We start from the raw sequence: 12477 nt of genomic DNA on the forward strand, positions 1-12477 counted from the left end.
GCAAGCCCATAGGGAAATTCGTTTTGCGAAGCGCCTCCAAAACGGAAAACCCTTTCGTCTAGCGGGTTTTCCGTATTGCGAGGCGTTCGTCTTGCAGGGCACCACTGTATCTTCATTTGTTTATAATGGTTTGTTTGTCAACCACAGGTCCCCAAGTTCATCCTAACAGGAAATTGTCTTCTGTTCAAAAGCAAAAGTGACATGTTTAACCTCCTCACACCTACAAAAGAGTAGAGATGGGAACACTTGAGTCTAAGATGCATGCAGGATCATTCTTGTAACAGGACAATATGGTTACCCATTATGTCTAAAGCAGTATCCCCAGGCAAAAAGCAGAATTGTCACTGGATCTATGGAACAAAGGTAAATTGATATAACCTGTACCTTGCTTGGTTTGTCTACTATTATTCCCATAGTTTTCTGGATGAATCTGCGTGTGAAATACACTAACAAATATTTCATCTTCTTCAGCAGCAGGCGAGTCTGTTAATAAAATGTGGCATTAAATAACTGATAATTATTTACATTTCAAAACAAAAAGATTAACAGTCCCATATTCAAGTATATCAACTTAATATTTGTAAGAATGGAAGCCTGTAAAGTTTCATACTGATGATTGGCATTGTAGTTAGCTTCAACGACCAGACCACTGGTAGTGTGGTGTGGGATCAAGGAGACACCTACATTGAGACTGAGTATCATTTCTTTCTCTCAACAGAAATATACAATTATCTAGTTTTCACAGAAAGGAATGCCATTGTGCCACCTCTCCCACTCCCTAAAATTACCATTTCAGAACAACCTGGAAATATAATTAAATGACTTCTTCTATCTACTCCTCATTCTCAAAGGTTGGCCATGTGCTTTGAGCTATGCATTACTTTCTGTAAATATGAAGATTTCTACGCCTTCAGCTATGATCTGATATAGTTATCTAGTACATATGGAAATGCCCTAACATCCCATCTGCTCACTGAAGGAAGGGAGCCATATAGATTAAAGATATTTACAGTAACGGCACAGTCAAGCAATGGTTATATTATCCAGATGCTCATAATGGCTGTATTTCCACTTCCAACAGTTCAGACACATAGGGTCATACTAGTGCTATATGCCTGCTTTAGTTAGGGAATGTTGCAGTGCTAATTCAGGAGTGTGAGAAAGTACCTTTTGGATGATTCCTGTGGCACGTAAAATTACATTTTCACAAAACTGAGTAGCAATGAATAAGAGACAAGATAATTTTTAGTCTAATTCTTTTAAAAGGAGACAGAGAAATTCAGTGAAAAAAATATAAATAGATTGCAAGTACAAAGAGATACAAAGACCAATTCCTTTACCCAACTGGCATAGGATAAAGAGTCAAGTCACACAATGCAATGGATGTGTCAAGAATGGACCCATAGGCATAGCCGGGGGGTGGGGCAGGGAAAGGCAGCTGTCCCTCCCAATCAATAAAAATACAGTGGAACCTCTACTCACGTACGGAATCCGTTCCAGAGGTCTGTTCGTGAGTCGATCTGGATTGCTGGGCATGCGCATTCTGCGCATGCACATTCGACGGCAGCGCTGTTCTGTGCATGTGCAGACAGTGCAGCCACTTCTGCGCATGTGTAGTCGGCAGAAGCCGCTTCTGCGCATGCACGAATCGCAGCAAACCCAGTATTTACTACCAGGTTTGCTGTGGTCGCAAGTTGGATTGTTCGCAAGTAGGGGCGGTGGTAAGTCGAGGTTGTACTGTACATTGCTAACTGAGGTTCTGCCCCTCCCAACAAAATACCTGCCCCCCACAACAAAGGCCTGCCCCCCTAACAAAAATCCTGGCTACGCCCATGAATGGACCCATGAACAAACTTGCATTTGGTGAAATGGGTATCCTCACCTACATTTACAGCAGGCTGAGCAGTAGCACACTACAGTGGTACCTTGGTTTATGAGCTTAATCCATTCCGGAAGTCTGTTCTTAAACCAAAGTGTTCTTAAACCAAGGCATGCTTTCCCTTAGCTGCGGGGGACTCAATTTACAAATGGAACACACTCAACAGGAAGCGAAACATGTTCTTATTCCAAGGCAAAGTTCACAAAGCAAAACACCTACTTCCAGGTTTGCAGCGTTCTTAATCCAAGTTGTTCATAAACTAAGCTGTTCTTAAACCAAGGTACCACTGTATATGTGTATTAAGGGGACCAGCTGAATAAATGGAGCAGCAGCAACGCAACCATTTCACTATGTCATGCACTTTGCACAGAGCCAGTTTGATTATTTACCCACAAATGCTGTCAGAACAATTCGGTGAAGAAATTTATCTTTTCATTGTCTGAAACTAGCTTGTGCTCATAAAGCTCTCAAACGTCAGCCAAGAATCAGCCAGAAAGTATAATGTAAACGTGTTGAAATAACAGCCCTTCTCTGGCAACTCTACAGAACATGCAGAGCAAGAACCACAATACAGACAATGACAATGAAGCCAGCTTGAGTAGATAGTGTGCCTTTTAGTCAAGTAGACTACACAATACAGTCTCTTATTCAGGCACTGCAGATGCTCAGGACATTTCAGAAAGACTGAAATATATTTGATTGCCATGTTAGTCTGTTGCAGCAAAAACAACAAAGTCATGTGGCACCTTAAAGACTACTGTTTTGAATTACCACTGTTAATTGGGAAACTATCACTGCCTCTGTACTTTCTGCATTTCCCTAGTGGACAGTCAACTGCAAAATTAATTTCAGAAGCTCACCTTTCATAGTGCCAAGACTGATTAAACGCTAACCTCTTCGAGAGCTAATTAGTGTATTACATTCCAACCTTTATTTTCAAGTAAATTAAGATATTTTGCAAAATTCAGACAGAATGGGCCTGACTGTAGATATGCAGTACAAATGCCTTGGGCAAGGAGGATCCTAAACTATTTAAACTATGCATAGTTCTGTTGGCCAATATCAATGAGAAACATGATCTCTACAGCAAAAGGTGCCTTTGTAAAGTAAAAAGGGGGGTGGAGTTCTTCAGTTTTAGCACCTGGGCAAACCATCCTTACTTTAAAAAAAAATGAAAAAATGAAAGATTCAGCAAGCATGTTCCATTGTCAAATACTGCCACCTGATGGTAACTTAGTGGGTTTGCACCAATTTAAAGCACCACACATGAGGTCTTAAATGTAATTCAAAAAGTTTACGTACAAGTATGTCACATGTGGATTTGTTAAGCTAGAAGCCTGCAGGCAAAGCCTGTCTAATTTTGATCTACATACGTTGCCTAAACAATAGTGACACTATTAAAGCGGAGAACAACATGGTTAACATTAATGCTGTACTGTTTTTAACACTTGATTGGAAGCCGCCCAGAGTGGCTGGGGAAACTCAGCCAGATGGGCAGGGTATAAATAATAAATAATTATTATTATTATTATTATTATTATTATTATTATTATTATTATCTGATTTGACACTTACCAGGCATTTCTGGTGACGGTGTGGTCAAAGCTAAAAATCTGCTGGTGTTTTCTGCTTCTTCGGTAACCATGGAAGAACTTCGAGATGTCATAGACTGTATGTGGACAATAAATAAATATATATTTACATAATACTGCATGCCAGAGAAAAGGTAGACCAGAAGATCCCACAGCTGTGGCAACTTTCTTTCCTATGACCGTGACAGTATAGTGAGGAATAGCCAGCCTCCCAACACTCTCATCTCTGCAGATGACCCTGGTGGGGCTGGGGCAGAGCAGATATGGGATGGGTTGGGGTTGTGCAGATGCACGGGCTAAGTCAAATTGAATGCTCATGTCAGTGCATCCGCACAGCCCTGACCTTACCCCCGACCTGCCCCATCCAGCTGCAGTGACACGAGTGTTGAGAGGGTGGCTCTGCAGCTCCACCTGGTAACCCTGGCCACCACTGATCTCCAAAATGCATGTTAGTAGCGCTGTTTTAAAGGTATGACTAAGTACTGAGTAGCACAGGGGTCAGCAACCTTTTTCAGCTGTGGGCCAGTCCACCATCCCTCAGACCATGTGGTGGGCCGGACTATATTTGGCGGGGGGGGGGGGGATGAATGAATTCCTATGCCCCACAAATAACGCAGAGATGCATTTTAAATCAAAGGACACATTCTACTCATGTAAAAACATGCTGATTCCTGGACCACCCGCAGGCTGGATTGAGAAGGCGATTGGGCCGCATCCAGCCCCCGGGCCTTAGGTTGCCTACCCCTGGAGTAGCACATGCTTTTGTGAATACTGCATCAGGGTAGCACTTGTGATAAAATCAATAAAGACTTGAACAGTTCTCCCATATAAGGTCAACATCTGATTTTCTTAAGACATTGAGTAATTTAAATTTGAGTGAAATGCATCGTTTTAAATCATGCTAGTTTACGTAAATGTTTGCTCACAGAAGAATTTTGAACTTAAATTGTATGTTTCTAACCTGAAATATTTTTTGTAACAGTTTTTATTCATTTTCATCTTTAAACTGTTTAACATGGTTGCTTTGTGATAGATATTTGTTTACATGATTAGAGATACAACATGCAACAATTACATTAAATTAAATTAAAAATGAAACTATAAACACTCAGATAAACAATTCTGAATATATTAACAAAGTTATTTCAAAGTGCATTTATCAAAATTATTACAATTATTTCTAACCTGAAAATCTTCCCACAGTTTAGTTCTCATTTCCCTGCCTTGTTTTTTAATTGCCCTTTCTTGAGATTGTTTGTTGGCCAATATCTGGTCCAACCTTTCCATCTTCTTTATAGCTTTCAGGATGCGAGGATCTACATCATTCTCCTTGGAGTCTTGCGGGTATGCAGAACTGACTGTCACTTAAAAATTAAACATATTAACAATAATTCTTATAAACTGCATTTCAAACTGCAAATTAAAAGCAGAGATCTTTGATAACAGGACAGAAAAAAGATATCTGCCTCATAGTTAGATGGAGGGTGCTATCTTTTTCTCCATACAATTCACTTGTAATATAATGCCATTTCTAGGGGCTCTTAATTCAAACGTTTTGAACAAGTGCTTTAAGTACCACATTTTCTTATTTTCTTTTTTTACAATAATTTTTATTAATTTTAATACTAATCCAACAATAGCCACATTATCTCAAACCAAATTACAATCCAATTAAAAAAACACAGAGAGCCAATCATTCATAAACCAAATTAAACAATATAAGGTGATTTCCCATGCACTGAGTATAAGGATACAAATTGCTTTTCTTATTTCTTATTGCTTTTTTGCAACAGTTCAGGTGTTAATCCTTTGTTTAGCAGCCACTGGTTTCCTGACTTTCAAACGTAGTTACAAATTTATTAGCTTTTGTTTCTGCAAAGGGAGTTGGAGTTTGTATCCAATACGTTTCCCGTGTGAGATATTAATTTTCCTTCTTTTTCTTCATTAAGGACATTTTATAAGCTGCTGTTAAACTTTTGTTTTTAAAGAAAAAAGAACTATTAGACATCTCATTTTTAAAAAAGAAGGATTAGCAAATCACACTCAGAAAGGTTTGAAAACCTGAAGTTGATCTAATCTGTATGTATACATTCTGATTCAGGCATAGTCTGTTGCTGCAAATTGGGGAGCAACCCAAAATCCTCCCTATCCTTATTTAGAACAGTGAAAACACAGCAACAGAGCATTTAATATATGCTTGATGTAAACAGCTTTAAGGTCTTGATAATTAATTGATATATAAATTTTGTGCAGAAGCCTCTGGGAATACAGATTTTGCCATAGAGTCATGCTTGAGGTCATAGAGGGAAATGGAAAAGTACCGTATGGTGGAGCTAACACACTTGTGCCCACTATCTTTCCACACACCCCGCCCCCAATGTTTCTTTAACTATGTACAGGGGTCAGCAAACTTTTCCAGCAGGGGGCCGGTCCACTATACCTCAGACCTTGTGGGGGGCTGGACTATATTTTTTTGGGGGGGGGGGGGGGGATGAACGAATTCTTATGCCCCACAACTAACCCAGAGATGCATTTTTAATAAAAGAACACATTCTACTCATGTAAAAACACGCTGATTCCCGGACCATCCGCAGGCCAGATTTAGAAGGCGATTGGGCCAGATCCAGTCCCCAGGCCTTAGTTTGCCTACCCATGAACTATAATAACAAATGCCTGAATAGAACTAAAATCTAGACTTAAGTCTCTAGTAGGGTTGCTAACACCTTTGCTAGCCTTGATCCTCTGCCTCTCACAGCAGTTTGACAAGAAGAAATTTTATACTTTCTCCCCACCATTGTATCTCCATTCACTTTCTAAATTCCTGTGCATTTGGTTTCTGAAAGAATAATAGTAGAGGCTGACAAAGTTGGCAACATTAGATGTTGTTCTACAAAAATAAATCATTACAATAGGGGGTGGAGAATCTGTGGCCCTCCAGATCTTGTTGGACTCCCAACTCCCATCAGCCCTGGCCAATGTGGCCAATGGACAGGGATGAAGGTAGCTGTGTTCCAACCACAAATTCCCCAGAATTACTATTTGCTTGATCTGGAAATAAAGTCACCCCAGGTTCTCTTTATTCACTATCTACTTATTTGGGACACTGGATAAACAACGTCATGCACAACAGCATGTCTTCTCCAGGTTGAACAGCAGGTGAAACATTGGGAATACCTTTTGCTAATCTAGCTAGTTCATTCTGAGGAGCATTGCTGCTACAAGACCATCTGTTTTCAGCCCAGTCATCTTCAGAATCTGCTGAGCTTGAGGAATATTCTGAAAAACAGAAGTCATGCATGAAATTAGCAGCACCTTTAGATTTGAACCAACAGTGAAATCATCATTACTACAAACTAAGGAACAACTTGGAACAGTACACAAGTATATGGAGGAGAAAGTTCTGTCAAGTTCTGTCAAATATCTGTGTGGCTTTAAAAAACTTTTAACAGTATTACTTACATACTGATTCTTAACTACCTCACCATATTATTTTAATATATTTTGTAGCTCACAGGAAAGTGTTGTTGCCACCCTTTTCTGGCACAACATGTTATCTAAATGGGTGCGGGACAGGCAGAAATTTAACAGGCAAAGCTTCTCCGGCATGAATATACTATGGTGATGACATAATCATTTATGTCTGTGATGCAGCAATTAAAGGCCTACTGCACAATCATGTTAGGAAACAAGCAATACATTTCCAGTGAAGAAGAGGCATTAGTTTGACCACCAAACCCTCTGGAGCTTGGTGCACAAATTATTATTAAAATATTCCCAGAAACTTTTCAAGCTAGGGCTGCGTACCAGATCTGGCAGAGTCCAAAGCCAAACTGGACTCAGGTATTGGATGAGTCGGGTTCAGACAGCCACAGATAGTTACAGGTCATGTTGGCTGGCCAAGAGTGATCTATGGCTGTTAGGGGGCTGTGCATCAGGCAGAAAGGAGTGCTAGGCAGGACAGAAAAACCCTCTACACCCTCCATCCCGTAGGATCACCCCCTCTAGGCAGAAACTTTTGAGCAGAGGGTGCAATTTGGGGGAGTGTGCACAAAACTAGTGACTGTATGTCTCAATCAGTTCCAATATTCACTGCACTTTTGCCCAGTATTTTGCATTTCACTGATATTCGTGACAAAATTTACTATAAAATAGGGCTCTAATCCCGGGGCTCATGCTGTAAGACAAATATTTTACACGAAAGGAGATTCCAGCTAAACATCTGGAATAATTTTCTGACAGTAAGAGCTGTTCAACAGTGGAATGCACTTTCTCGGGGGGGGGGGGGTTCTGGACTCTCCTTCCTTGGAGGTTTTCAAGCAGAGGTTAGATGGCCAGAGGTTGGATGCTTTAGTTGATATTCCTGCATTGCAGGGGGATGGACTAGATGACCCTTGGGGATCCCTTCCAACTCTATGATTCTATGAAATAATGGGGGGGGGGGCATCCAGCAGTCATTGTTCACCCAGCCTGCTATTTCTCCCTTGCTATTCACCTTCCTTTTTATGTCATCCTCCTTTCTATTATATTTGAAGCTGCAAGATTTCATCACACATCCTCCCTTATGTACTGCTCTAGTTCTGATTGGATCTAGGTTTCATAGACTCTTTTAATAGCTGAGCACATTCTCAGCAAAACTTCCTGTTTCCCCCACCCCAGGGGACCAACAATTACATTAACTTAGATAAACTTTTGTGAAAATCTTTTATCATGTGCAGTATCCATTAAGCTCAAGTGACTTTTCAAGGACAGGACTTTATCACTTAATTAATAACCGTTTATTCGATTGTGTGAATTGGCCCCAAGTCTAAAAGCATACTGAGGGTTTGAAATAGAAGAGCAAGAAAAGGGGAGGTTATTCTGGGTGTCTCTTCATTGTGCAAATAATATGTCTTCCTCTTGTGATTTGATTTGATTAATTTGTACAATACTTGAGTCATACTTGAAGCAGCAAAAGCAGGTCAAAGTGCAAAATTCTGCTCTCAAATATATTTAACCCTTCTTTTTTATCCACATTCAGAGAATTTCTCAACTGAGCTTCTAAAAAGCTAAGAGAAGAATATTTACATAGCTCTGTAACTTTAATATTGAGTTTTCCCCTAGAAAACCAAAGTGGCAACCCTAACACACACCCTAAGGAATAGGTTCCCACAGAACACCATTTTGTAAACTGCTTTGAGGGTGGCTTTTTCTTTTCTTTTTTACAATCATGCGGTGTATAAATTTTATGAAATAAATAAAATAACAAAAGCCATTGAACTTACTTGTATGTAAACAAGCACTGTACACATACTAAATTTCATACCTTTTACCTGATTTGTATTCTGTATTACCAGCTGGTAACTACTATTCATCTTTTCTTCAGATATGACTTCCGAGGTTCTCATTTTTTTGGTTCCATATTCCTCTCTATTTTCATCATAATTTTCTTTTGACTCATGTTCTTTGTGTTCATTATAAAAAGCAACCTAGAATTGATTGCAGAAATAGAAATTTGCTACAAGCACATTGGTCACTATTTCTCCTTATTATCATTTGGAACCATAGATAAAATTTCCTTTTTAATGTAATTTCAGATGAAATCTAAAGATATGATAATACATTGCAAATATTTATAAACTACTGTATTTTATTTTTTTTAAAAAAGTCTTGGGAATAGTCACTTACAGTCATACCTCAAGTTGAAGTTGCTTCAGGTTGAGCACCTTCGAGTTGCGCTCTGCGGCAACCTGGAAGTAAGGAGTGCATTTCTTCCAGGTTTCGCTGCTCGCGCATGAGCAGATGTTCAAAATGACGTCACGCGCATATGCAGAAGCGTCGAAAAGCGACGCGCGCGTGCACAGACATGCCATTGCTAGTTACGTTTGCTTCTGGATGCGAACGGGGCTCCGGAACGGATCCTGTTCGCATCCCGAGGTACCAGTGTATTTAGTTGCCAGTGCAAAGAATCACCTCCAAGTGACCAAACAAATAAGCTTTACAGTGGTTGGCTCTCTCTTTATTTTATGCCACATATCACAGTATGTATCAGTGCACAGGCAGTCTAGCAAAATGTTTATGGCCTTATTTCCTAGGTTGTTTTAAACAAAGCAAAAAGAAAGAGAAAGAAAGGAGGGGGAGGGGGGACAGGTAGTGAATGAGAGCAAAAAACTAGAAGAGTATCAAGACACATGCCCCTCCTTCAAAGTATGATTTATACACACACACAAAATTCATTTAATAAATGAATTGTTTCAAAACATGGGTGGAACCTAATCATTTGTGCAGATGCCTATTTTGAAACAAATATGGGATACACCCACAGGCAGAGGAGGGGGGGGACTTTTGCCAATTCCTTCTTCCCCCTGAATAGTTACTCCAGGTGGTTGGGGGGCCCTCCAGAACAGTGTGGGGTGTGGCACTGGAGACTGGGGTGGGGACAGGAATTGGCAAAAATCACCTGTCCCATTCCTCTAACATGATCCTCCGATGGATCAGAGTCAGAGGATTTGAGGGATGGATCCAACCGGAAATACACTTTATTATGAAAACATAAAATATAAGTACAGTGGTACCTCGAGTTACATATGCTTCAGGTTACATATGCTTCAGGTTACAGACTCCGCTAACTCAAAAATAGTACTTTGGGTTAAGAACTTTGGATGAGAACAGAAATCGTGGTCCAGTGGCGCGGCAGCAGCAGGAGGCCCCATTAGCTAAAGTGGTGCTTCAGGTTAAGAACAGTTTCAGGTTAAGAACGGACCTCCGGAATGAATTAAGTACTTAACCCGAGGTAAGTAAAGGTAAAGGTACCCCTGCCCATATGGGCCAGTCGTGACCGACTCTAGGGTTGCGCGCTCATCTCGCTCAAGAGGCTGGGAGCCGGCGCCGTCCAAAGACACTTCCGGGTCACGTGGCCAGCGTGACGAAGCTGCAACTGGCGAGCCAGCACCAGTGCCGCACACAGAAACGCCGTTTACCTTCCCGCTATAAAGCGGTACCTATTTATCTACTTGCACTTAGGGGTGCTTTCAAACTGCTAGGTGGGCAGGAGCTGGGACCGAACGACGGGAGCTCACCCCGCCGCGGGGATTCAAACCGCCGACCTTACGATCAGCAAGTCCTAGGCACTGAGGTTTTACCCACAGCGCCACCCGCGTCCGAGGTACCACTATACTAAATACAGGTTTCTCAAGCACTGTACCTCACTAATGTTACTATAATTATAAACATTAACAGCATCTCTGACAAAAACTTGATAACACTGTAGAAGAGCAAGAAAAACAGTGGACATAATAGTTACCTTAGGCAGGCTTGGTGCTGGTGTTAAAATCTCTAAGGATGTGCTTAAAACTTTGCTCCCATGATTAATTCTTGAGCTAGATGCTGGCCTTGAAATGTCATCCAGGCTTCCCCTTGTAATATCCATTAAAAACTGAAATAAGCAGATAACGGGAGCACATTATATGGCATGTATTAAATTGATTTGATATTCATCAACCTACCATTCTCTTCCACATTTTCCACACAGCGTATATTTGATGGAAACAGCACCCCTCTTTGGATATTCTTGATATGACTTAGGTAAAGACATGAGGAAGGCCAGCAAGGATACACAGGCTAGTTTTGCCTCCTGTCACTGTTCTTGCCATCCTTCATGAGCAGGAGGGCAAACTTGTGAAGTGGAAAGCCTTTTGTTTTGTTTTTATGTAATTTTTATTAAATTTTCTGTTTTACAATTTAAAGTACTCATTTTTAGATCCATAAGATATCAGTGACTTTCCTTCTCTTTCCATGGCTCATTTTACATATCGTAAATCCCTGCATAGTTTACAGAAACTATACTATTCAGCATTCCATTATTACATCCATCATAACTTATTTACACTGCTGAATTTATCCTAATGCTGCCAGCATATTCAGCTGTACAGTTATTTCCCATATATTCAATAAACGTTTTCCAATCTTCTCTCAACATATATTCTTCATGTTCTCTTATTCTGTATGTTAAATCTGGAAGCTGCGCATATTCTGTCAACTCACATTGCCACTCTTCTTTGGTTGGGAACTCGCTCCTTTTCCATTTGGGGGCTAACAAAACACGGGCCGTATGTATGCAGTTGTTGCATACAACCGAAATAACTCTGGGTTTTTTGGGAAAGTACTTTTAAATATTTTTTCCCCAATTCATTATGTATCATTTCCCAAGGAAGCCTTTTGTATTCTTGAGTCTGTTCGTTTTAATATTCTGAAAAGTTATGGTTACAAAATGCACAGTAAGTCTCTGCACGTACAGGAGGATTCTGACTTTACATGTTCAACCTTCAACTCATAGAGGGGGATCAGCACAGTGACGGGCAGAGCTTGTGCACTTCTCCCCATTGCCCTAAATCTCATTAAGAGAACCCAAAGAGCACTATAGTTCCACGACCATATGGAAACAGTGGGGTGTTAGTTAATGGCATGATCCCATACACAAATTAGTACCGTGATCATGGGCATAGCCAAGGCAGGCCAGCTCCCCCACCATCAAGTAAAACAATAGAAATACTTAACTGACTGACCAATCACACTAAAATGAGGCTGCATTTTAAGCTGTATTTTGGGCTGTGTTTTGGGCCGTATTTTGGTTAACTGTTTTTGTCGTTTTTTATTGCGTTTTGTTGTGGTTTGTATTTGGTGTTGGTCGCCCTGGGCCCGGCCCTGGCCGGGGAGGGCGGGATATAAATAAAAATTTATTATTATTATCATCATCATCATTAGTATTAGTATTGTTATGTTGGTCGGGAAATGTTAACTTGCCCCGCAAAGTAATAAACAACAACAACATGGCCATAATCTGCAAACTTCGCCCTGCATTAACTCACCCCGCGCTGGTTCTCTGCAGAGCACTCCAGCAGACGGAGCGAGCAAAACGCCTCTATAAACAGACAGCCATGAAGACGATGCGCTTCTCAATTGCTATGGCAACCCATTCGAAGAGCAGAACCCGGAAATAAGGTAGACACTAAGGGCGGAAGTGAGCCCTGT

General features: G+C 40.7%; 1 protein-coding gene across 2 annotated transcripts in view; it reads right to left on the reverse strand.

Moving 5' to 3' along the window:
• The window catches only part of FSIP1 (fibrous sheath interacting protein 1), a 78336-nt gene extending 65886 nt beyond the window's left edge, over positions 1-12450 (reverse strand). For both annotated transcript variants that reach the window (XM_079954705.1, XM_079954704.1), the window contains exons 1-7: positions 12315-12450; positions 10751-10882; positions 8774-8936; positions 6646-6747; positions 4657-4835; positions 3455-3548; positions 385-483 (exon numbers count right to left, since the gene is read on the reverse strand). In XM_079954705.1, coding sequence (XP_079810831.1) covers positions 385-483; positions 3455-3548; positions 4657-4835; positions 6646-6747; positions 8774-8936; positions 10751-10876 — 763 coding nt within the window. In that variant the 5' untranslated portion in view covers positions 10877-10882; positions 12315-12450. The remainder of the gene's footprint in view (positions 1-384; positions 484-3454; positions 3549-4656; positions 4836-6645; positions 6748-8773; positions 8937-10750; positions 10883-12314) is intronic.
• Positions 12451-12477: the final 27 nt, after the last annotated feature.

The sequence above is a fragment of the Podarcis cretensis genome (assembly GCF_951804945.1).
Source record: "Podarcis cretensis genome assembly, chromosome: 1".
Lineage (NCBI taxonomy): Eukaryota > Metazoa > Chordata > Lepidosauria > Squamata > Lacertidae > Podarcis > Podarcis cretensis.